The sequence below is a fragment of the Empidonax traillii genome, unplaced genomic scaffold (genome assembly GCF_003031625.1).
Source record: "Empidonax traillii isolate 1590-97213 ecotype Southwest subspecies unplaced genomic scaffold, ASM303162v1 scaffold97:size1219025, whole genome shotgun sequence".
NCBI lineage: Eukaryota > Metazoa > Chordata > Aves > Passeriformes > Tyrannidae > Empidonax > Empidonax traillii.
The window spans coordinates 1,094,425-1,121,371 of record NW_020955290.1 but is presented as its reverse complement, the minus strand read 5'-3'; the positions used below and the strand labels follow the sequence as shown (position 1 = coordinate 1,121,371).

At 38.2% G+C, this 26,947-nt stretch overlaps 1 protein-coding gene across 2 annotated transcripts in view; it reads right to left on the bottom strand.

The window, feature by feature from the left end:
- Positions 1-26,947, bottom strand: part of LOC114056567 (ADAMTS-like protein 1) — a 116,425-nt gene that overhangs the window by 78,452 nt on the left and 11,026 nt on the right. For both annotated transcript variants that reach the window (XM_027881865.1, XM_027881866.1), the window contains exons 2-3: positions 21,118-21,245; positions 8,240-8,285 (exon numbers count right to left, since the gene is read on the bottom strand). In XM_027881865.1, the coding sequence (XP_027737666.1) occupies positions 8,240-8,285; positions 21,118-21,245 (174 nt within the window). The remainder of the gene's footprint in view (positions 1-8,239; positions 8,286-21,117; positions 21,246-26,947) is intronic.

Genomic DNA, 26,947 nt, shown 5'->3' with positions numbered 1-26,947 from the left:
TGTAAATAAGTACAATCAGGTCTATTGTTTTGGTGAAGGCTTGTTGCAGAGATTCAAGCCAACTCTCTTGTTTGGTTTAAGCTTGGCTTTACCTTTGAAACTTTCTGGCTTGCAACAGCTTTATTTTTACAAAGAGAGAAAGGCCCGGTAAAGCACACAACATACAGAGTTTATAATCCTGCTTTGTACAGTACTCAATACTATGTTGTGTTGGATTTTACTTTTAAATCAAAGAAATAAAAAATGTACAGTACATAACAAGCTTTCAGGACACAGCAGGTGATCAGGATGGATGTCAAATACCTCTAGTCTTTGACATTGTGATCAAAAAATAACAACAGATTTAAATAGCAGAACTTACGTTTAAAAAAGTTTTCACGTGAAACCTGAAATTCAAAGAATACATGCAAGCAGTCAGAAACACAGATATGCATACTTATCTTGGCATGCAGATGTGGAAAAGGGTTACAGCTTGGCACACTACTTTTCTCTAGCTGAAATCCTGAATCCTAAATCTACCTGAAGGCCTCGGAGATCCCTTTTCCTCAGGAAGGATCTTTCAATCTAGTTAAGAAAGGACAAGTTCTTGCATCTACACGCAAGACCTGTACAATTTTTTTTAATACCCATATAAATAGTTTTAAGAAAATTAGTGATCTGAATACCATCAATTTTTAGAAATAGGTCATTAAGACTACAAAAGTAGCAACTGTACATAGCTTTTCACATCCTGGTAATGTCCTGTAAATTTTTTATTTATTTATTTATTTATTTACTATTTGTCAGTGGGGATCAGAGCCTCTTTGTGCCAGCCTTTGTGCAATCATATAATGAAAGACAGATGCAAGCTCACAGCCTATAAAGAAGTTTTCTTGTTGCTGAAATAGAAGATAAGGCAAAGCCAATGTTTTGTTGCATATTTGCCTAAAGTGTAAATTGTTACTTTCTTTTAAACACTTTGCACACCTTTAGAAAAGGCCATTTGCTGTTTTGAGGCAGTCTTCCTGTGCTTCATTTCTTCACTGCTGGCTCCTGGACAAGACAAACTATAGACTCAAATTCCAAAACGTCTTTTCTCCTTTAAAAAAATCATCCTGCTTTTGATCTGTGCATGGTGGCTTAGTGGAAGTGGATTCTCTACACCTGCCAGCAAGCACTGCTTCACCGGCCTGAGACAAGTTGCATGTTCCTTCAGCTAAGGGCCAGATTCTGGAAGCTATGTAACAGTGTGAAGCTTGTCTATCTGCACAACAGATTGACAGACACTTTGAGACAGCCAGAAGTCATGGGCCAAGTCAGTGTAGCAGTGAACCCAAGGTAGCACATCTATGCATTAATTATGTAGCTCTGTGAGGTATTTTGCTAACCACATCTGCATGCCTGTGTTTGGCTTGGAGCATGTGGCAGTCCTGGTATCTGGCCACAGAAGTTCTACAGTCCTGCTTCAAGTTACTACAGTTTTGGTGCTATAGTCAAACCTTACCAGTTTTGTTTTCTTTTGGAAATTATCTTTGGGCCCCTGCAGATACAAGGAACTGCTACCACTGCACTCCCTTGAAGAATCAGAAAGAACTAACAAACTTGAAAGTCTTATCTAAGTTCACTTATCTTCAAGCTTCCTATTCATTAAGACATTTTAGGGGAGAAAAATTCCAGTGAATAGGAAACAACTGTTCCTCCTTCGACTTCTGTGAGTCCTACATGGTTCTTTCATGACCTTTAGCTTGGGAACACTCATGAGATACAGCTGAAATGCTGAGCCTGTGCCAGATACCTATAATCTCCACTTGTTCTGTCAGATCAAGATTTCCTTTACTGCAATGAAAATATGTACCATTTCAGAGGTGATCAAAAACCCCTTTGATGTATGAAGGGGTTTTTAAACTCATTTTAAATAAACACAGGAGTTTCATCCACACCTCTTAGGCACCTAATGCTGGCACCAAGCCATATTAATACGGCTTTATTTTTTTCTTCCTCACATCAATTTTTTTTTTTTCTTTTAAATTGACCTCCTATTTTACCCTATATTTAAATCATAAGGTCCATGGAGTTTTGCCATGTTGGAATCCCATTCAAAACAATTTGTTTTAATCAACAATCCAGTGGAAAAGATAAGATGAATCCCAGATGTCCCTTGAGGGTGATAGGTAGATTAGATTTCATGGGACAAAAGGGGGTCAGGCTTTTTAAAGTTTACTTAGCGGGTGAAATGTAGAAGATTGTATTGAAGCTGTGATAGGTGGAAACAGTTGAGGAACTTCAAAATAGTTTACAATATGTGTGCTTGTATATTTGCAGAGGCCAAGAATGATTTACTATACCTGGAGCATTTCCTCTGAGCAAAAAATGACTAACAACTGGACACTGTGCAGCATCTGACAGAACAGCTTATTGAACCAGTTCCATGAAGTACTCATGGTGTTTCAGCTGCTCTGATTTCCCTACTGAGAAAGAAAGTCTGTGGTAGGGGCTTGTCTAAGATTAAATAAGAACTTTAGATGAATCTAAAGTACAGAGACGTAGGAGCCCTATGGATTTAAAAGAAACTCCATTCAGCCTTGAAGCCTTGTTGAGTGCCCTGCTTGAATTAAGTTACTTGCAGTCAGACTTTATCCAATAGTCTACTCTCATGAACTTAGAAACGGATCATACTTAACTGCTTAGGCTGAGCAGGGCTTATACTATAGCTTTCTCTGACAGCCCCAAGACATTGCAGTATCTGACAGAGAGAAGCATGAGAAAAATCATCAATGGGCAATACAAACAGATGTTCACCTCTCTGTTAAATAAACAGAGTGGAGATGAGGGCTAAAATAGTCATCAAACTATACATGCAAATTTCCATTAACATTTCTCACTAGAAATATTTATAAAATGTATTTTTCACCAAAAAAAGGCGCCTTTTAAAAAGTTTATTCCCATTTTGGCAAATAATTCACTATGCAGCTTTTCATGTAATTTTAATCTTTTTTCTTTTTGTTCATCCTTTTTAAACACTAAAGTGAAGTGTTTAAATTAGTGTACCTTTTATTTCAGCTTGAAAAACTTCCAAATATTTCAGTCATAAAGAAATACTAGTATATAATATTAGAGCAGACATCAAGGGTGCCATATTATCAGATGAAAATCAGCTGTTCAAATTTAAACAAAAATTATCAGAAATACCAAATTTAAATCTATGAATTACCCAGAGTCTTGAACAGTCACAAAATGTCACTGCAATGGAAGTAATTTAGATTGTTTAGTCTACCAAGGTTCTTTATAAATTAATACTGAATGGCAGCAATGGTTGGGGTTTTGGGAGGGGGTGTGTTTTTTTGGGTTTTGTTTGTTTGTTTGTTGTTTTGTTTTGTTTTGTTTTGGGTTTTGGAGTGTTTTTTCTAGTTTTCAATTGTCAGAGATCCACAATTCTGCTTGCTGAGAAGATAGAAAATCCAGAAGTCCAAGCTTCTCTCATTTGCAAGATACTACAAGCATTTATTTCCAAGTATGAAGAAGTAATTTCTAGATCACACACAGAGGTTTTAAAATGCACCCAATCAGAAATAAGATGGTAGTTATTAAAATTCAGCAGATTGAAGAACAGGCTATGGTCACAATAAATTATCTGAGTTTAGAAGAATTTCCACTTAAAAAGTGAACTGACATCAAATAAATCGTGTTAGTAAGGAGATATGTGTAGTGCCTATAATTTTAATTATTGTTTTACTGCAAAATGCAAACTGTGAGGTTTGATTGCAAAAGACTTTGCATGGCATTTCTAGTCACCACTGTGTAGAAAAATTAAGTCCTGCTAATTATTCTTGTGCTCTGAAAAAATCTACTTGGTGATGATGCTTCTCATAAGCCAGCACTTCTGAGACTTATGCACTTACATGGAAGTTAAAAGTTTGACACTTAACAACAGGCTGGGATTTAGTGGGTGGAAAGAAGATAGTGTTATTTTGTGGAAAGTAAGATGAGCAATATCACTGGTGCTGCATACAAAATGCAGCATGAGCTGACAAAAAACAGAGATGGAAGTAGATTGTCTTAATGCAAGCCAAAAAATGGGGGATGTCATTACAGTTGGTACTTCAGCCAAGTGAAGAAAGAGAGGTATATATAAAAAGAGTTGCAGGTGGTGTTTACAAGTTTTGGTTCTGTGATTTACGGGGTCTACCATCTACAAATTTTATCCTAGGCTTAATGGAACTGCTCTAAACCTTGTTGAAAGCCCTAGTAATGTTCTGTAGCTTAACCGTCAGTTTCATGCACCTTTTTTTTTGGTTGATTTAGAGAGCAGTGCAGTGAAAGGAAAAATAAAAAGGAAAATAAAAATGTTTTCAATCACAATAAGTAGTTTCATAATTGAGAAGAATGAAGAAAGAAGGCACGAAGACAGTACACAGTCCAACAAACATCTTCCAGAGATATTTTCATGTAAATGGAGAGAGGAGAAAGAAAAACACAGCATAGGGACAGAAGGACTGAAAACGAGAAAGGGCAAATTAGATAACACAACAGTCTGGTACAATATCTGAAAAGAACCTGGCAATTAAGACTGTGCCTAGAAGAAGGAACAAAGAGCGTGCTAAATTGAAAAAAGCCCACAACAAACAAAAAAGAATTAGTAAAAAATTCCTACTCAGAGTTTGGAAACATTTTTGTTTATTTTGCTTAATGTTTAGTATAATAACCCAAATAGATGTAAAAACATGTTTTCATTACAGTCAGATTAATTTTCTAAAGAAAAACAAATTACTCTCTCCCTCCCATGAATATATTCTAAAATGGCTGGAAACATGCTTTGAGTGAGTATGAATAGTAAGAAGAAAAAAACAGATGCAATTCAACCCTAAATCATCTTCAGATTCTCTCATTCCTTTTTTTACTATTTACACATGTGGCTTTATACCCATAATCTTTCCAGTTGATGATCATCAACAGGCAACGCAAGTGGCAAACATACTGGACTGGATTTCTTCTTTTAAAGACTGCTCAAAAGCTTTACAGACAGCAGTATCAATCTCTCTTATAGTCTATATTATGCAAAATGGTTCGGCACCCCTGGAATAATTAATATAGGTCACTGGAAAAACACACATGCCACTCTTTCCCCCTGCCTCTCTTTATCTCATCTTTTTCCCCTCTGTAATTTAATTTCAGGATGAATTGAAACCAGCTGTAGCAAAATCTTGTAAATGATAGTGCCTATAAAATGTGTTCATTGCCAGACTTCAAGAAGTATTCTTCCCATTCTCCAATTTCACATTTGAAAAGTTTGCTTCTAGTATATGTGACTATCCATCCTTTCTTGCAAGAGCACAGTCATAAAAATCAGTCATGACAATCTTTCTGTTAGTTCACAGAAAGACAGCTTGCAAAAAATAAAAAGACTCATTTTTTTACGAACAATAACATCGTTCCTGAAGTTATACAAAAGCTAATGGTAATGGAAACCTGTATTTCAGGACTCACTGATTTTCACAAGAATCAAAGAAATTTCACAGGAGTTTTTAATGATGCACAATAGATGGCTTCATTTGCAGGGGCAGACTAGGGGATTTGCTCTCGTTTTCCTTTTAAGAAAAGACTGTCATCTAACAGATGAAAATGTAGGTCTTGAGCCTGGAATTTCCATCCAGTGGATTTTCAGTGTCTTTGTAGATGAAATCTTCGCAGGGAAAACCCGAGTTAACAAAAACACACAAAATACCATGGGCCTTTTCTAGTGCAGAATTCCACAACAAGCCATTGTGTTAATGAATTGTTTCCAAGATGCACTTTGTGTGTATGTATCCTCGGATTTTGGAGACAAAACAGTAAACTTAATTAACGACAAAGCATACGACATATTTTTTTTTTTTTTTTTACTATTCTGAAAGAGAGTAGCTAAAAATAGTATTTTAGTATTACAGCTAAAAAACGCAGCAATAGAATGAATTTTAGAACAGAAATTCAAGTCTGGGGTTCTCAGATTGCTTTGGATTTACACCAGTGCAGCACAAGGTATTTTTAAGTTTCCAGCCCCAGATACATGTGGCTGTGGACTATCATGGCTGTACCACAAGTTCTGATGCTGATCCTGGTCCCAATGCCCTTCCAGTGCCTGATGTTCTGAATACTGGTGGACAGTACCCAGGATTAGGAAAGACTATAAATGGAAGGGTGTTACAAAGAATCAAAGAAAGACTCAACATACTTTAAAATAGAAAATACTGTCCCCTCCAAAATCAAATGTCTGCAAAATAAATACAGCCAAGTGCTTTCTTTGTGACATAAAGCTGTATTTGGAAGGCCTAGTCAAAGCACAATGCAGTCAGAAGCTTGACAATAGTTTGATTTATTGCTAGTTTTGCAAGTTTACAAAGCAAATGAATGCTCCTTTAATACTTTTATTAAGAACAAGAGCAATGTAGCATAAGGTCTTCTTTAACCTCTCCCAAAAATGATTTGAAATCATAAATGCAGCCCTGGGTTTTCATATTTCAGTGGTAAAACTGTCACTGATTTCAGCATATTAAAGGTGAAAGTTTGAAAGTTTCATTTTTGATTATTTGATATAAAATAATTAAGTGAGTTCCGCAGCTGCATGCCTCACTGTTACATTGGAAATTCTGGAGCCACTATTGCCAAATACAAGGTATGCAAAGGAACTGCCTGACAAAACTATGTAAGGTTTTATTCTGAAGGAAAACTGTTCAGGTGCACATTTGCAAAGCAGAACCTAAGCTAAAAATAACATTAAAAACAATACTCCTTATCTTAGAAAGTTAAACTGCATGATTCCAAAACACAGGTTGCAACCTAGTTAAAACCCTAGCCTCTCACCAAGATGACCCAGGAACAGATAATGGCAGCAGATCACAATGCTAGTTTGTCTCACTGTTCTTAACATACACAGAGTAGGTCAGACACAGAAAGGGACTGTCACAATGTGCATGAACACACAACCAAAAGAAAACTAATGGGTTTAATTGTAGTCCAATTAGCTTTTAACAGTATACTTTTTTTTTTTTTCTTTCTGTGTCATACCACAGAGCTTTGGCATGTAGCTTGACTAACACAAAAAAACAATCTTCTCATTCCCTACACAGCTGTGGTGTAGCCTAAGTTCCTTAGATGAAAATTGGACTGCTAATCTGCCAGCAGACCTATCTATTAACTACTGTAGATGCTGTCAGGGAAGCTGAAGGTTAGACTGATGAGACACTTCAGGAACCCAAAGGATACACTCAGAACAAATTTCAGAGGACTCAGAGAGTCAGAGAATATTCTGAGTTGGAAGAGACCCACAAGGATTATCAAAGTTCAACTCCTTAAGAACTGACAGAAATCTTACTGCGTGGGAGAATGCAACTCAGATAGAAGCAGTTTCTTTAATTATGAACTGTGGTCTGTTGAAAAAAAGATAAGCTAAATATGAGCGAACATATTAATTTTTTTAACTTAAACTCTTAAACTTTTTAAAACAAAGGTCCTATTGAATGGCTTCTGAATATGACCCTATCAGGCATGAGAAAGCTTGGCCCAGTGTATGTTTGATTTCATTTTCCATCTTTACTGGTAAAACTGACATTTCTCCATGTAATTTGAGACCCCTTACTATTCTTGGCACTCAATAAAACTTTCCATATGAAAGTCTCTATTTCTATTTTCACCAGTGAAAACACACTTTCACTTTGTTAAGACAGAAGTTGAAGTTTCTTATTTTATTGTTTTGAAAACTTTATTTGCCACATGTAAAAAAAACCAAGCAAGAGCCTTTGAAAATGCCAGAACATTGGTACAGTCTATGTAAAACAGTTTTTCTAACACATGCAATAGAATTACAGCGCAGTGAGGGCACATGTGAACAGAAACATACAGAATCATAGAATCACATATCTCCTACTAACTTGTCTTCAATTCTTAACATCTTAATCCTGCAGTGTGACAGACTACCCAGTGTGAACCAGCTGGTTATGAAAGTACTACTGTGAACACAAGTGTCTTGGTTCTGGCAGGGAGGTTGTAAATAGCAACTCTGAAGTTCCACTAACACTTTATTCGTGATGGCTGTGACTGCAATCCCTTCCAAATAGTTTTAGCATCAGGCCATAATCTCTCTACTTTTCAAGAAACCGACTACGGTCTGTGGTATAAAGACAATTTAGATAATTAAAATATTCTCACTATCACTTTACCAAATTATTTGCTGTAAGGATGTGATTGTCTTATGTGATAATTTGTATCATATCAAAGCTATACTTACCACATTGCTGCATGTCCTGTACCGGATGTTTCGTCCTTCACAGGTCCTGTGTCCAAAAATTAAAAACAAACCCAAACCCATCAGTAGATGAATATAAAAAGCAAACACATAATATTTACCACGTCACATATATTTCTCACACATATCTCTCACACATATCTCTAATCACCTACTCCCCCACCAACTCTCTTCCCCAAAGTAAAGGGCTCTCTGTCTCTACTGAGGTACGAATTCTACAACTCCCTAGTTTCCTAACTTTGGGTTAAAAATTACTTTCTAGAATGTATCATCACCTTACAAATAAGGTTGGAGATCAGAATACAACACGTAAGGCAACATCTGAATCACATTAATAATGTCTTGCGTCTCCCTGCAATTCATAATGATTTCACAAGGGCACAGCTCTGCACCTACCTGGCCACACACCTTAGCACTGACACAGCCTGAGCAGTCAGGCTTTATCTGCCGGGGAACAACTGGGCAATGGGAGGAAGGAACTATCTCTGTGGCAGTGTGAAACTACAGAATCATCGCCTCTCACTAGACCAGGTTGCTCAGAGCCCAATCCAACCTGACCTTGAACAGTTCCAGGGATGGACATCTACAGCTTCTCCTGACAACCCGTTCCAGTGCCTCACTACCCTTACAGTAAAAAAATATCTAATCTGAACCTACTCTCTGGCTAGTGTGACAGCACTCTTTACAGCACAAGTTGATATAAGGGGAGAAGGAGAGCATAAAACTTCCCCTCAATTCACTAGCCCCTCACTACTCCCAGAATCCTGCTGCAGAAAAGCATCCAAAGAGCAACTGGGCTCAGCAAGGTCAAGGAGAGCATATATCCTGACATGCTCTCCATGGCTCTCGTCCTCTTCTCCCACAGGAGACCCATACCAGCCCTGATGCTGGCTGCGCTCCCAAAAGAAAGGCCAATAACCAGATACCTTCTTAGCACTCAGCAGTTTGTATTCCGAGTATCTGACCTTAGTGACGTTCCATGTGTTTTATTAGTTCAGACAGTACTGTGTAGAGGTCCTCAGTGCAAATCAGAATGCAGGGTTTGGCTTTTAAAATTTATTCTTCAAAAGAATAGAATTCCTAACAGTTTTAATTTCTTAATTTCAAAACTTTTCTCCCCACACTCACCCCTCTATCTTTTTTTTGGCCAGGACTTAACAAGTACACATTCTTTCAGGACTAAATTCCTGCCAAGCCTGAAATTTTAAATCCAAACCATTTTGAACTATCCAAGGGAAAGGATAGCATCAGCTTCAGCTTTTCCCCCCTCTGTTTTTTTTTTTTTCAATAGAGAAACTTTTTCCATACTGAGTTAACTCTAAAATAAACAGAACAGGTTTCCTTTAAGTTACTGAAGTCATCCTTTCTGTCTCCGTTATCCAGAAGACTTAACTGTGAAATTCCTCCAGTAGTCATTTACACCTATGTCAATATAAAATCAGGGCAAAACACAATTTTGCAAATGTACCACAGTGGTCTACATGATCATAGGAGAAGATAAAAAGGTAAATAAACCTCATAAAATTTTTAGAAGAAATCTGAGTAGAAAGATAACACATTCTGTTTTGTAGCATTTGGATTAAAAACCTCCAAACATATATATAACTAATATATAATATATAATATATATATAATATATATATAAAATATAAATATATATAATATATAAAATATAAATATAAATAATTCAAGTAAATTTTGATCATTGCAAGTATGCACAGAAGTGAAAAGTGTGCACAGAGTAGCACAAGAAAAAATTAGTTTTGGCAGTACAATAATAAAAATTTTATTCACAATAATCTACAAACTACAGCCAACTAACAAACGAACGAATGAGTGAACAACCAAACACCCAAGTGACGCCCTGCGCTCACCACCACTACCCCAGTCATTCCTAAGCAAAAAAGACAAGTTTCTAAAGGTAGTGTGAAAACCTGCTTATATTCCATTTGATAGAGGCATTTTGCTAATGATAGGTAGCAAATAAAAAAGTATATTATGCAGTGTGCAGGCAGATCTAGAGCCGACCTTGTATACCATACTGAATAACTTGTCTGTCAAGCTTGACACATGCTCCACCTGTCTCTCAGAAATGCCACAAAACCTGACAGACAGTAGTCTGCTTCACACAGACCTGTTGTTACCTCAGTTTCAACTACTGTAATTTATTAACCTTAAACCACTGATCTGACAGGGAAATTTAAACTTCCTTTCTATCAGTTGCCACTCAGTTTCTTCTTCTTCTTTTCATGGTTTCTTAGTATTATCAATTTTGAAATTAAAACCTTACTTTTCACTTATTCATTGCCTTAAGGAAAAGAACAGGTATTATTATTAGACATATACCAAAAAACTATTCAGGTTTTTCCTTCCATTTTTGCTCCTTTGGCTAATGGCGAGGGATTTTCAGATAGAATGTGTAATTCTGGATGCAGCTAGTCCTGTGATGATTCATGAGCACTAGGAACCACCCTTGCAAAATTCTCCTTGTCCCTCTGCAAGACCAAACTTTGGAGTTTGGTTATTTAAGCTCATTAGCTTCCCAGTTATCATCATCAGTCAAAGTAGGCTTTCAGCCTGAGATGATATATTTTCCCAAAAGATTTGCAGAGTAGTTTGCATTTCAGATCTACGCTGCTTCAGGACAGTATTCCAGATTCTCCTAGGTGTAAGTATCTACTTTTGGATACAAAATCATGGGATTTGCATGCATATCTCAGCACAGATGCTTTGCAGAATTCCAAAGCACTGAGCATCTACTACGCAAGGAAAGATCATGGCAGATTAGTGAGACCATATTGTGAGATACACTCACCATGTATTCTCTGATCTCTGAAGGGTATAAATCAGAACTCATATCAATAGGGCATATACACTGCCAGTAGGAAAATTCAGAAGTCAACTAAAATGGCAAGTTCATCTTGGAGAGCACAGAAAGAATGGTAGCAGAGAGAGGTACTTCTACCCTTCTGAGTTATCTACACTGCAGGAGATTTTTCAGCAGAAAAGGGTAGCTGAGGATTTGGCCTGACAGTGAATTATGATCAAGTGAATATGAAAGAAAAGTAAGCTGTTGGGAATTATGTTTCATTCCTTAAATTTAGTCACTTGTTTCAAACAAAGTTTCTGAAAGAGGTTAACAATGTTTAAGATATTAAAATATTCACTTCTCTTAATCTAAACAACCCAAATCCCTGGTATTTATTTCTCCAGGCTCCAGTTTGTAGAAGGACTTAGTTCAAGTCCCCCCACCAAAGGTCTCAAGTAGATGTGTATTTGTGCTCAGAAGGAATTAGAAGCCCTTCAATAATCCATACCAACAAGAATAGTAACCGCATGCCATAGTTGCCTTTATCTGTAATTACCAAAGACAATGAAAGAGATTTGCAGAGGAAGACCTCATCAACTCCTGCCATTCTCAGCAGTCGTCAAAGTTTGAAATGCCTTCCTTAGAGAAATGAGTCTCCAAATAAACAAGCAACTAAAGCCATGGGTGGGTTAATTTCTGTTCATGTGAATTTTGATGCAACTGTTCACTACAGAGTTTTGGAAGCTAATGCAATTTTGAATAATCTTCACTCCCTTATTTTCACACACCTTGATAACCACTTTTCTGGGACAGATTCTGTTTTTTGCACTGTACTTATAAGAAAAGTATGCTGTGGGCCTGTCTTTTCCTATAAGATCTTAGGCAGGCCGTGACAGCCCTCCCCTTACCTTGCTGTCAGCACACGAGGCCAGGCTACATACACCATCTTGCATCTCTCTTTTCTCAGCCTGTTGGTCTTACCCCTTTTCAAAATGTACAGCATTATAATGCTCTGTCATCCTCAATGCAATTTCTGTGTTTGTTCCTCTGAGGAAAAGTGAGTCTCTTTTATTCTTTCAGCATACCTCTTTTCCCATAAAGTAAGTGCGAGGGAAGGCCATAAACACCAAATTGTTATGAACAAGGAAGACATATCAGGATTGCACTGACTTTAAGAAGTTCACTTTTTGAAACTATCTGATTGGGTCTGCCAACCTCACATCCACATCATTCCACTGTCCAAATCATTCAGTCAGTTAAAAAGATTTGTAAAGATTTTTCCATATCCTTCTGTTCACAAGCACTTCGCCTGCCATCGTGGCTTGTAGAGAAGCACTCGTATGTTTTGCTATGCATCTTGGCATTGCAAATGTAAAAATCTTTCATTCTCTCTGTTCAGAAGACTGTCTCCTACAAGGTCCTGCATGTTGTTGAAATGTGAAATACGAGAGGAGTTACATGAACAGTTAACTTTGAGACAAGGAAAGTGGCCATGGCTACAAAAGTCAACTTTCCCTGGCAAAGTGTGTTACAGATCTTATGAATATTCTTTCTTCAGGAGTAAAAAAAACAAAAACCAACCAAAAAACAGGAGACAGGAGACAAAATGTCAGCTTCAGTCACTATATGCAGGAAGCTAGTGAAGGTACTGATCTAGGGTCACAAAAGGCCAACTTTTACCATAAATAATGTTTTTCTCAATCTTGCTATTAGACAAGCAATAATTCTGATGTAATGGTATTATACTTGGCGTCAATGGCACCATATGAACCTCATGAGGCTCAATAAGGCCAAATGTAAGATTCTACACAGCAGCAACCTCCAAACAGACTGAGTGATGAATTGACCACGAGCAGAGAAGGACTTGAGGTACTGGTGGATGAAAAATTAAATAGGAGCTGACAATGTGCACTTGCAGTCCAGAAAGTCAATTTTATTCTGGGCCACATAAACAGAAGTGTGGCCACCGGGTCAAGTGAGATGATTCTCTCCCTCTACTGTGCTCTCACAGGACCCCACTTCAAGTACTGTGTTCAACTCTGGTGTCCCCAGTACAAGACAGACACTGAGCAGATACAGAGAAGGGGCACATAAATAATTAGTGGGCTGGAACACTTCTATAAAGAAAGACTGAGAATGCTGGGTTTGTAAATGGGTTCATGAGGCAAAAGTCCTCTATAATTAACTTAATTTCCTTGTATAACAAGGTTAGCCATCTAGTTGACTAGTAGATGTATTTTTCTGTAATTTAGCAAAGCTTGAATAAGTTTTTCACAGTATCTTTCTGGCACATTTTTCCAAATTATTCTTTGCCTTATTCTGAGTCACTAATTGTTATTTCTAAGTAACAGCTGGCATTAAATGACACTCCCTAAACTCAGAAAAATATGACTGCCTCGTCTAATTAAAATAACAAAAATCCAGTTAAAGAAAAATAAAGCAAAATAAAGAAAAAAAGCTGTCAGAGTGCTTTCAGAATACTGTTTATTTTCAGCATTTACATATTTGTCGCTGCAGTATTTTTTATTTTCTTAAGAATCTTTTTAAAAGTGTCTTTAACTTCAGATTTGCATGGTACATATCTTGCAGATATACAGAAAGCAATTACAGAAAATATTGCAAATATTTTTTACTATCCAAGAGAGGGGAAAAGAAAAACAAGAATTAAAAAAAAACCTTCCAGCCAAACAAGAGCAAGAGCTCTCTTCACAGCCCATGTGGAAAGAAATACAATATTAAATCTCATCTGACCTGCTCTAACACAAAGATACTACATAGAACATTGTCTCAGTTTAAGGAGACTGAAATGTTTTGTTAAGGAGGATGAGTTATGAGGAAGACCAAGCTCCTCTCTCCAAGCAACTGTAAATCCGAAATTAGGAGGCTCCAATTGAGGAAGTACAGAGAAAAAAAAAGATAACAGTCCTTTATTACAGGCTACATGTATATGGGCAGAACAACAAAAGAACACAAAAACAACTAAAGAATAATACTGCATCCAAAGTTACCTACCAAAAAACAGTTCAGTACTTTCTGCCTTTCAGAGCAATTCTAACCATGATCGGCAGGGGGCGCTGCTGGATCACTGGCAGAGCAGAGCCTGCAGTTGCTCTCTCTTGGCCAGCAGGGGGCGTTTTATGGCTCTGGCGGTTGCCATGTGAGGCCCCAGTGCATGGGAGAAGCCAAAACAGAGATGTCTCCCTACCCCCCACCCAAGAAGGGGAAGGGGAAAAAGGGGTTCTTCCCAAAGACTCATCCTGTTGGCAGCTGGCTCCGGCTGGGACTGCCCCCCGCCTCGTTGATGGGCACAAGCCACTGCCAGCACAGGAGAAGAGGAGGGAAGGGGCGACCTCCTCCCCAGAAGGTTCCTTCACAGAAGGGCCAAGCCTCTCTGACGAAATCTGAGTAGGTCCAGGCCGATGGCAGAACAGCGTGTGGGAGAATGGAGGTGAACTGGGGCCACAAGCAGCCACATGAACTGGCTCAAAACAAAATGAACTTCAGAACCCCCCCCCTACACAAACACCCTCTCTGAGTCAGGGTAAAAGTGAAGTGCCTGCTATTTCCCAAGGAGAGAAGAAAACCCCTCATCACTACCACCCCCAGTCTTCTGAGAGCCATCAACTTGGAATGTGGGTCTGCTGGTTAGTTCTTTTGTGTATGTCAATCACCCTAGCCAAACCACCCTCTCCTGATCAACACCTTTCTTTCATAATGATGCAGGGGAAAGAAAAAATTCCCGCTTGGTTTTTTAGAACAAGTAAACCTATGGCAAACATACTGCGGGCCCAAAAGTACTAACTCCCTAAATCTGAACATGCCTGAGATTGGATTATGATCAAAGTTTTGCAGGTGGTCTTTATAAAACATACGTGCTGAACAGGAACCTAAGCTCTCCACACTTCAAGGAAATTTGAATCTCCTAAATCATGTGTGTCAGCCCACTTCCACTGAAATGCATTCTCTCTCATGCACAATCTGGTGCTTGGGTCTTTAGAGAATCACATCTTAACTTTCGCATGGGAAGTTGTCCCAGGTTAAATGAGACAAAGGTCTTTTGCTGAGGATGGGTTAGGAGAAAAAGACCCAAACTTCCTTTTCCAGCAATTATAAATTCGAAATTAAGAGGCTCCGATTGAAGGAAAACAAATTATGGAAAAGGGAAAAAAATAACAGCCCTTTATTAAAAGGTATGTGTGTATTAACAGGAACACGAAAAAAACCAAGTAAAACAACCAAGCAATACCCCTTTACCCACCAATAACCCCCTTCAAGAACAAAACCGATAAAACCGGCAAAAAAGAAAATCAAATAGTTCAATTTTTATCATCCTTTGGTGCAGTTAAAGCCACAGTCAGCAGGGGGCACCGTCTTATGCCACTCACCAGGTGGCGCTGTTGAGTTATCAAAAAGTGCAGAACTTGTAATGTTCTATAGTAGTCACCAGGTGGCACTGTTGGATCACTGGAGGAGTAGAACTTGCAATGTCCAGCACCCGTCACCAGGCGGCGCTGTGGGATCCCTGGTCGCCGCCGGGTGGCGATGGAGGACGGGGGAAGGGGGAGGGAAACAGAAAGCTCTCCCAATGGAGGAAAACTCACGATTTTCGGTTGGTGAGGACCTCGCGGTGAGCCAGGCCCGTAACCAGCAAACAGCTGCGCAGAGAACAGCAGCCAAACTCTCCTCCGACAGGCAAAAGACAAAGAAGCAACCAGGCAGTCTCTCCTGCTTGCTGCAGCCTCCCCTCTGGCTCCAGAGCTGAGCTCCAAACCCCAAACCCCACCCCTTTCATACACACACCCTGGCCTTTTTCTCAATTCCTCCCCCTTCGTTGCTAGGAGATTAATGTCTGGTCATTTAGGGCTCAGGCTAACTCCTTTGTTTATCTCATGGCTCATTAACACATACACGCAGGAGGGGTAAGGGGAAAGGAAAGACAAAATTTCTTGCTAAAATCAGAATTATGACAGAAGTAGAGTTTAGAAAAACTCCACATCATGCAACGGCCTGGGTGATTTAATTCTTTTTAATTTAAGTCTCAGAACAGATTTATTGAAAGACTTATGCAAAGACAAGTCTCTTCCAGTGAAACCAGATATACGAACAGTATATCATCCAAGTGAAGGCTTCACAGACATTTTTGTTAGGTAGGCTACTTCTCAATACAGAGATGGATATATGGAGACCATATCCATCATTCACTTGTAGGTACAACACTGATTAGCATTCATTCCTCTAATCAGTTTATCACCTAACACACTAACATGCAACATCCCTGTGCCAGCTCTAGCAAGGTATTACATGGGGAAATAGCACTATGAAAGCACTTTATATATTTTTAGATAGTTCGAAGAGGTGCAGAAGTCAGAAATTAGGACAGCCAGCACAGTGTGGCTAACTGGTTCTCTGAAGACTAGCAGTACCCACTCCACAGATCACAATATTATGTGGAATTTGCAGCTTCTTATAATATTGACACATTGACTCAAGTTTAAGACTGCTCCTTGCTGCTTCTGCCACTGGGAAGAGTTAGAGCTGTCATCTCTCTCAAAAAAAAAATAAAAAAAAAAAGGGGGAAAGCTTCTCCATCAAATGAAACCAGAAAATATTCAGATTTCACTAATCCCAGATTAAAGGAAACATTTCATAAAGTGGCCTAATTTGCCTTATTTAGCAGTGCCAGGACAGAGCAGGCTGAATTTACATCATTACACGATAACTGCAGTAATGTATATTAGCTTCTAGTTGACAATGAGGCAACCCAAAATCTAGAATGATTTTTCCATTGTAATTTTCACTCAGAAAGTTTAAAGGATCTTTTATCAATGTTAGATGGGAAAAACTTCAGAGTCTCTGTCAATCAATGTCCTGAGACAGATGAGTCTGTGCCTGCAGCCTGAAAAAAGGCTTGGATAGCCACAACCACATGCTTGGACTACAGTCAGTAGTACAAATTCGGTTATGAAGCAGCAATAATAGACAACATTTTGGTATCAAAGTTATACAGATGAAACTTATAATGGTATTTTTTCAAATATATAGTATTTTATGTATTCTGTTTTCAGCACTAGTCAGATTTGTTTTAATGGTTTCTTACTCTCTTTATTTAACTTTGAACCAATATGAATAAAATGTATCTACTCCATCCTTGTCTGACAGACACCAAACCATTCTACGCTTGATTTGTGAACTTTTTTTTGAATGTGTGTCATCAATTTGAGAAAATATTACTCCTGAATGAAAAAAAAAATCAGTTTATTTTGGGTTTTTTCCATCTAAGGCACACACCATAAAATTGACTTAATTTTAGCTAATTTCACTAGTTTTCAAATAACTTTCAAAGGTATGTCTTGGTTGTTATTTTACTGACCAACCAAGTCAAACTACAATAAAGATGAGAGTCATTTATGCAGATCTACTGTTTTCATTCTGTAGAGTGCAATGGGCTGAACAGTCAAACTTAGCAAGCAGAGCTAGTGGAAAGGATATTGCACTTTCTTCAGTAGTTTAAACACTATTTCCCAGAGGTAAGAGTGATGATTTCAAATTATGGCCATTTAGCTCAGATTCAGTATCCATGGGACGTTATAACTTGTTTAGCAGTCTGCTACACATTCAGGCAAACTGTTCTCTGCTTCATGATTTTTTCATAAACAGTAGCAACAGCAACATGAAGGGTTTTAAAACAGATTGAAAAATAGGGTAGTTATCTATTATCCACAGAAATAATTTGCAAAACTCTAGGACATCATATTCTTCTTCCACCTAAGCCTTATTTTACTATAAAGCGATGGTGAATTAGGAAGATGATAAGAAAAAGAATAACTGTCTTCTTGCCAAGCCTAGAAACAGCAAAACCCTACCTCTATTACTGTAGTACTTGTCAATATGTAAAGTGAAATTTCAGTAAACACACAATATTTTTAGGGCCAGGATGGGTGAACTTAGCATAAGAGATTTTATAAATTCTCAAGAAAAATAGGAGTGGTTTGTGGTTCTCCTCTCTACAGGGTTTGACCAGTAGTTCTAAATGGCAGCTCATGATGAAGAGGAGACAGATAAGGAGTTTCTCTTTCTGAGCTTTATATCCAAACAACAAAAAATAAAGATAGGAAAACCAAAAGGCAAAACACCGTAGAAGGATAATATGGTAAAAATCATTATCTCTTCACACAGTATGTAATTAGTCTGAGAGTTCACTTTTAAATGAGTTGAGGCAAAACCCAGTAACATTTAAGGGGTTCTGACCTTTTGTGTAAATTATAGTATCAAAAGTGATAAAGAGTTTATGCAAATAAAGAGCATGACAAGTGTCATCCTTTGAGGTTTAACTACAAATTAACAATTTTTTATTTTCCTGGGGCTTATTCTGTCCCTGGAGTGATCCAGTGCTGCTTGCTGTCAGCATGGCATACCAGGACATACAATTGACTTGGGCTGGCAACTCCCATCTGCTTATGTGACTGGCACATTTTTTATACCACTATCATTATGTCCTTAGCATAATCAGAACTAGTTGTTCTAATGAAATATACTGTTAAACAGCCCCACTCTGAAATTTTTGCTATCTAAAACACTAGAAAACAGAATTTCTCACTAACACTTTCCATTCTTTCATTACAGCTGTGAAGGCCTAACACAAAACATGTTCCCAAAACAAACAACACAAGCACTAACATAACTTTGGCAAACAAAAGCTGGAAAGAAAACTGGTTTCCTTTACTTAGCTATATACATACCAACATATTTACGAATGGGCATTTCTTCAAAGCAGATGCATTGGGCTGTCCCTATTCATGAGATGTTCTAAAGTCACCTCATACAGAACTAAAAGACACTAGGCATTATGAACATTCCTTCCAGGATGAGAAATATTTAATCCTAATTTTTTCCAAAACATCTCCTGCCTGTTTTCATTTGCCAGAAGTATCTAGTATCTTCCCTCATGCTGCAGTGAAATTATACAAAACAAATACATAAGATAAACTGTATGATGAAGAAATTGTCCCTTAGAGGTGGACATTTTGTTCTAGCCTTGCCAGGTTTGAAGCACTTGTGCACAGTTTATTTGCAAACCTTGGATGAATTTCTTTCCCCTGCTCCCTCTCTGCCTTTATTTTAGCAACTTAGAATCCTTGCCTAGCAGAAAAGGTTATAATTTAAACCTTTTACTAATTAAAAATTGCACACAGACCAAGGAGAAGGAAAAACTATCACTCATTTCATACAGTGCTAATTACAGGTCAAATGTTATTACTTATGATTGATTTATTGCTACTGTCTACAAAAACCAAATTAACCTCCCATACCTTATTAACCCCCTGCATTCTGTCCTGTAAACAGTGGGGTTTTTCCATGTCTGAAAGGGCCATAGTTAGCATTCGGTTTCTTAAGGCAAAAAGATTGCTTATGTCCTAATGGGATAGTAGTAAAGTATTGTACAAGAAGCTATTCTATGTGATTTATGAGTTCATCCCCTTCCTCACTAGAGCAGCTTTAGTCCTGAACAGTACAAGATTTAGAGGCCGGGAGGAGTGGTTTATACTCACATACTATTGAGGACTACAACTGCTACTGCTGCTGCTTGGAATCCAAGGCTTGCCCTCTAGAAACTATGGAGACAGTTCTCAGTGAGGGAGCAGATATATAGTCAGCAAGCCCTTGTATTGCTCAGATTACCCAGATCTCTTGATATACCTGGGTTCATACATGGAAGCAACATCTTTGAAGATCATTTATTTTTTTAAATATGGAAAAGTATAAACTGTGATTAGAACTAAGCTCTAGTCTCTGCAATTTCAGATTTCGAGGTGAATGCAGAATCACACATTGGTATGAAACTAACAAGAAATAAGAATTTGCCCCCACACCTCAACTTAATTTTTTTTTTTTTTTAAGCCATGGGAATGGAATAAGAAAGTACTGGTTTTCCACTCACTCCAGTAGATGCCTTTGCCTGTCTTTTCTTCAAGCAGACTTTTGCACATGGTCAACTCAATAAATGCTTGTACTAGGAGACCAAACTGTCCACAGATAAAGCTAAAACACACAATATTCAATATTCTGATGCTATGGTTCAATGCTTTGCCCTGTTTCCTATCTTCACTAAACAACATCATGTATTAAAATATTAGACACAGGAAATTACTTGGACTGTATGGTCACCCTTTGTTGCATTAACACTAATTTTGTAAGCACATGAATGAAAATACAAAAGAAAGAAATGGAAAATTTTATCACATTTTTGTTACTACAACATATAAGGTATCACAGATGGCAAGAACCATAAATTTTGGGTCTTGAGTTTTCTGTCATACATATGTCATATCAGAAATCTGTTAATATTTATCACATATACCATGTTTACTTCAGGTAAATATTTTCCTAAAGTAGACAGAAAAAATATTTGCTAGAAATATTTTGTAGGTAAAACTTGCATATACTGTAGAGTGGAAAAGACATCAAATGACTTGTTCATGTTCAGTTGCAAGCTAGTAACTGGGGAGGAATAAAATCCCAGATGCCTGATTGGGTACCCAGGCTTCACTTTTGTACCAGGCCATTTTACTTCTGCTTGTTGGGAGGGCTTTGCTGGTATGGAAGACTTCCTACCTGAAATTGAATATGTAAGATATGCTCTGCACACTTATGCAGCGCACAAAGCCACATTTGACCAATGCAGTGCTTTTACAGCCAGCGTGGCTGAGACGATGGGCTACTAAACCTAGTGAATTATCTGTTCCTGACACAAGTGCAGAAGTCTTACCACTTAAATGGTGAACATGCAAGGAGGTTTCAATTTCAGCAGCTGGAAGCCTTGTAAGCTGTCCAAGCTACTTTTTTATCTCTTGCTGTATTTTAAAGGGTGTTACCAAGGGTGTTATCAAGCATGCTGGCTGCTTGCCTGAATTGAAAGACATCAGAATTCTTTCACACCGAGCTGGAAATTTCAATGTAGTTCAAGAGCTCTACTGAATACTTCTTATGGTCTAATACATACAAATAAGTTGAGTTTTCCCATCAATAAAATAAAAATCATTCAGACGCTTACTTGCTGCTCAGACAGCGTCTCAGTGAATATGAAGCCCCTCCTCCACAAGTGCGTGAACATTCACTCCATGAGCCCCAGGCATCCCACAGTGAGTCTCGATCTTCCTCTGAGCGAGCTGTTCTGGAGCTCTGAAGAGAGGGAGAAGGAAAAAAAGAATCAGGAAAGAAAGGTTAAAAAAATACTGCTGCTGGTTTAATGTGGGTTTTTCTTAAAAAAATCATCCTAGTTATTGAAAGCACTGAATAAATTGAATAAACCTGTTCTTCTCTGACATGCCTACTGATTGGCAGCCAGTTCTTTAGTCATGATTGGTGTATGAATTCACTTTCATCCCTTGAATATCCTACTTTGTCTCAGTTTGAAGGCAGTGAAGACCATTTTAAAGGAGCACTTTGGACAACAATGAGACAAAGGATTTTTTCTGATTAAAAGAGAGAGTTAGAGTATTATAGACATCAGAAACTTTGCTCTGAAATTGAGCTGCTATTTTAGAAACTATGAAAGGGCATACTGAAAGGTGTCTTGGAAGACGGTCTTAAGAAAAAACTGAAACACAACAAAGTGAATCAACATGATACAAAGGCATTCTAGATAATCACTTTCACAAACTCACCATAAGGAATTGGAACTATCATTATTTTGTCTCTGCCTGAAGATCTCCTATAAAACTTGCTGGACTAAGGTTTCTCTAACTATTTTATCCCTAGTATTTGAGAGCTTAAAAAAGAAAGTGCAAGTTACCTGAAGAGCTGGTTAAGCAATGTCAGGCACAGACCCAGGCAGTGCCAGTGGTTGTGCAGAAAGAACCTTATAAAGAAGCAGCACTGACAGATTCAGAAATACTCAGCTCTTTGAGGATTAAGTCATAAATGTACAGCAATACTGCCCCAAATAAAGCAGCTATATCTGTATTTAGCACTTCATTTTCATTCGTGCAAATGCAACTCAGACACAGATTCATATGGACACAAATGATTTAACAGTTTAGACAGATATTGTTCCTCATGGTCAACATGGTTGTGCTGAAAAAACCTGAATAATCTCGCACAGGTGCATGTGAAATATCTGTATCTGATGGAGACCAGGTAGTATTCTCCTTCAAAGCTTGATTTGTGCTGTGCAACAGTACTAGTGAATAATTTCTAAGTGTATTCGAAATAAATAAGAAGGCTAAACAACTATACAAGGGAGACTTAAGTGACTCACCTTCAACAGAGAAACATTAGCAAGCATCACAGCTAGTTCATGTTACATGAATCAACTTCAGCTTTCACAGTACCATAGAATATGCTGAGTTGGAAAAGAACCATCAGGATCATTGAGACCAACTCCTGTCCCTGTGCAGGACACCCCAAGAGTCACACCATGTGCCTGAAAGTATCATTCAAATGCTTTGTGAACTCAGACAGGGTTGGAACTGTGACCACTTCCCTGGAGAGGCCATTCCAGTGTTCAACCAATCTCTGCATGAAAAATGTTTTCCTGATATTCAACCTAAACCTCCCCCAACTCAGCTTCATACTGTTTCCTTGAGTCCTGTCACTGATCACCACAGAGAAGAGATCAGTGCCTGCCCCTCTGCTTCCCCTCATGCAATAGCCGTAGACCACAATGAGGTCTCCTCTCCAGGCTAAGCAAACTAGGTGGCTTCAGCCATACCTTATACGGCTTACCCTCAAGGCCCCTCACCATCTCTTTCAGCCTCCTTTGGACACTTCCTAATTGCTTAGTATCTTTCTTGTACTGTGGCGCCCAAAACTGCACACAATAGTCAAGATGAGGCGACCTCAGTGCAGAGCAGAGCGAGACAATCCCTTACCTTGACCAGCTGGTAATGCTTTGCCCGATGCCCCCCAGGACATGGTTGGCCCTCCTGGCTGCCAGGAGGCATACTGACCAGAGCCTCTTGATTGATGGCAACCTAATGGATTATTTGAGAGAGCTCAACACTGAAATAATTTTACCTTCAGTGAAGCTATGTAGAAATTTGGTAACGTAATATGGCAAAATATACCAGTCTTGAATATTGTTATTCATAAGCAACAACAGAACATTAATTTAGTCTATGAGAGATGATACCGGATTTGTCTAATGTGCGTAAAAAAATTATTTTACATTGTCATTTTATCTTATCTTTATTAAAATGCAAATATTTTTGATTTCAATGCAATAATTGCAAGGGTAAATGTAAAAACTAAAGTTACATAACTCATCAAATTTCAACTATGGCCAGATGTGTACCAGTCTCTAGATCTCCTTAACATTTACACATGAGGTAGGAGAAGGCACTGTAATTTACTAAGGTTATTTCACCTGACTGCTTTCTGAAGGGTAGTTTTTATAAAATGCAAATGTGTGTTTGCACTTTTGGTCTCTGAAGGAGAAAACACATGTCTGTGCTTCTAGTTTACAAGAAAACAAATACCTTCAAACTACAGATGGACGCATGTCCTGATCATTCACCACTGGTTGAAAGCCCAAAGACATAATTAAAAAGGGTTGCAAGGTAAAGTCACGTGAACCAATTACTCTTACCTCACCATAAATTATAGGCATCAGCATTGCTAGACATTCAAAAAGGGTTCAGATTTTCCCAACATAAATTGTAATTTCACCCAGAGGAGACCTATGAGCCTGTTACTTTCATTCCAAGATTGGTTATAAGACCTATATATTCCCAGAAAACACGTGATCCCAAACTGGAACAGGCTCCAAGTTTTCTTTCAACAAGTGAAATAAACATAATTCATTTCAACTCCATCCACGTTTAATGTTAAAGAAAGTAAAGTGGTTTTGCCTTCTGTGAATTACATGGGTAAGGTTGAGCTTGAAATTCTAGAAATGCCTGAAAAGTCATTTTTAATCTGAAGACAATTGTCCACTACAGGTCTATTCCAGCTTTGAAGGATATATAGAAATTACTAGCTAAGAATTTCCTGTTAAGCACAGACTTTTTCAAAAGTAGCTTATAAGGGTAGTTAGTAATTTCTACCTACTTTCAGAAAAATGAACTGAACTTAAAATTTAATATTAAAGTGACAGTTGAGTTCTGCAATGCAAGAACTGCTACAGTATTCCTGTGAAGTCTTAAAGTTCCTGTCATAATGAGTAAACAGAGGGAAAAAAAAAAAAGGGAGAAAAAAAGTAAAGGGGGGGTACATGCTCCTAAAGCTGCAAGGAATAAAGCTGCCACCACTTAAAGCCTTTAAGTCTCACTTTAAGTAACACCCCCCTCTTAGAAAAAAGTCCTTTACCTCTGCCAGAGGTACTCCAGACTGGTGTTTCTCAAAATGCCAGTGTATGTTAAAGACGTAAAATGCAGTCATCAAGATTCATTATGCCCTGCTGCTGGTACCAGAAGACCTGCTTTATCCCTTCTGTCCATTCTAGGGAGGGTCTCAGCCTGAGCTTCCCATGAAACACTCACTGTTTTGTCCACACAAAACTCAGGATATCCTGACATCAAGAGCATCAAGTCAGAAATGTTACCTGCAATCAATGACCCACATAAAACAAATAAATCTGCTAATACTAATCAAAACCAGCTCTTTCTTAGTACCTTATTATCCTAATACACACTTAATCTGATAGCGATCTTGCAGCTACCATCCAACCCCTCAGCTAAAGCGGGAACAGGCAGGAGAAGTCCCAAAGAGTAGCTTAATGATAAAGAGGATGAACATTTTGTGCTATTGGACCAGAAAGCAAAAAAGGATCATGTGTCAAAAATGAAATCACTGGAAACAAGGTACTCAGGTGAAGATGCTTAAGAAGTAAAAAAAAAAAAAGTCTTTAAACTACAAGTAAACTTCTTATAATACAAACAAAAGTAATCTGACTTAACCAAGTAAGACAAAAGAGTATCCAATTTGACTTTTTAAAAAAATCCAGGTTTAGTGTTTAACAGTAATTTCCAAATTTATTAAAGAGTTTTCAGGTATTCAGGCATTAAGAGGTTTTTCCTACCCTTTCCACTAACACACAGTAGAGAGAAATAAGCTATCTGGAATAGTATGTGAAAAACACAAGTATCATATCTCCTTAAATCACTACAGCTACATGGACATCCAGGAGTCACACCCCTGATAAGAACTACATTTCTTCTAAAACCATGTGTGTGAAAACACGTTTGGGTACACAGAGGCAGAAACACGAAGAGTAGCACAACTTCTGTTCATGTCCTAAGGTCTGTAATATAAGTTCAACTTTAAAAAAATAAATCTTAGTCACATACTGAAAATGAATGTAAAACTTTGTTTGTAACAGTGTTACAAACAGAATTCAACTGTCAGTGTGACATAGGAAGGAGTGTGTATAAATGCAGATCATGTTGTTTAACTTTGGTTCTGAGGCATCCAGTCTTCCACCCCAGTAAAATGCTGCTGAGGCCGTATTTTTCAAGCACCCAGTGTGTTCCCTAGATTAAACAGCAATACAAATAGTGAAAAATGCACTTAAACTCTTGTTGGACCTAAGGTACTGATAAATAATTTAAGACAGTAATTTCCCAGATAATATGAACTGCTGAGTTTGGTTAAGAAATTTATATCATCTGGTTCTTATCATATCCCCACTGTTTCAGGGTATGATGGACTGTCAGTGACAATATGCAAGACTCTTCTGAGGCCACTGCCTAAACTTGTCTTTCACTACTTTGAAAATCATGTTAGCTACAGAAAACTACTACTTTTTCCTACATAGATCTTTCTGCCCTCCTTTTTCAGATAAGCCTAACTGCATCCCTATATGAATTCTTGCCAAGACACACATTTGCCTTCTTTGAGTAATGCTTGATCATCCTTTGATGTTAGTCTGTCACTGAGATTAAATATATATTTCACACAGTACTAAAATGTGTCTGTAGTGAACCAGGAAGAAACTGCTCTCATCCCTTACCTAGGTGTGTAACAGCAGGAGACAAGGCCAGTGACCTCATCTCTTAATTAAAAATAAATAAATAAAAAAGTATTTCAAAGCTTCATACAATGTAAATACATGGTTTGTAAGATTTCATTTGCACAACGTTATGTATCTTTTTTGCATTCTATCCAAGGTAACAGCCGGATTACAGCCCAGATGGGAAACTGCTTGGAAATCTCCGGCTTTTGAAAGAAAGCAAGGCAGAACAAATTCACAGCCACTTGAATTAATATTGGTAATTACTGTGAAACAAAATGTTAACATGCAAGATATTTCTGACTAGCTGTTGAAACTTTTTTTAAGAGTGAGTATCTTGGAAACATTGTAAGAAAAATATTCTGACACATCCAGTTTTCAATGTACCAAAAAAGTAAAAAAAGTTTAATGTATGTAGACAAAGAGTTGCACATCATTTTAAATGATAGTGTATAACCAACCAAAACACATCTACTCTTCCAGAATAACCAAACGTTATGGCCAAAAGCCAGGGGAGGGAGCTATAGCAATCAATATTCATACCATTATGTCATTTGAAGGGGCTACTCTGCCCACTCAGCGTGGAGAGAGGGGTTTTGCTGCAAGCCATAACTGCTTCAGGGTCTCAGTCACTGCTGGCTACCGCTTCTTTGCCACCGCAACAGCAGCAAAGCTGGGAGCTGTCGCATCGCTGCCAGAAACCATTTCTACTGCAGGGAACTGCAGCAAAAGCCAGGAGCCGCTGACTTGCCATGCTGGGCTGGGATCGAAGCAGGCCGGGGGTCACCCCCACCCCAGCCACTGCAGTTCACTGACATTTGGATCCTCTGGTGCCGCTGACAGGGTGAGAGCTCCTGTATCCATGCTGCCATCACTGAGTTGGCATCTCAGCAGAGAGGTCCCTGGCTTGACCGAACTAGCTCTCCAGGTATTG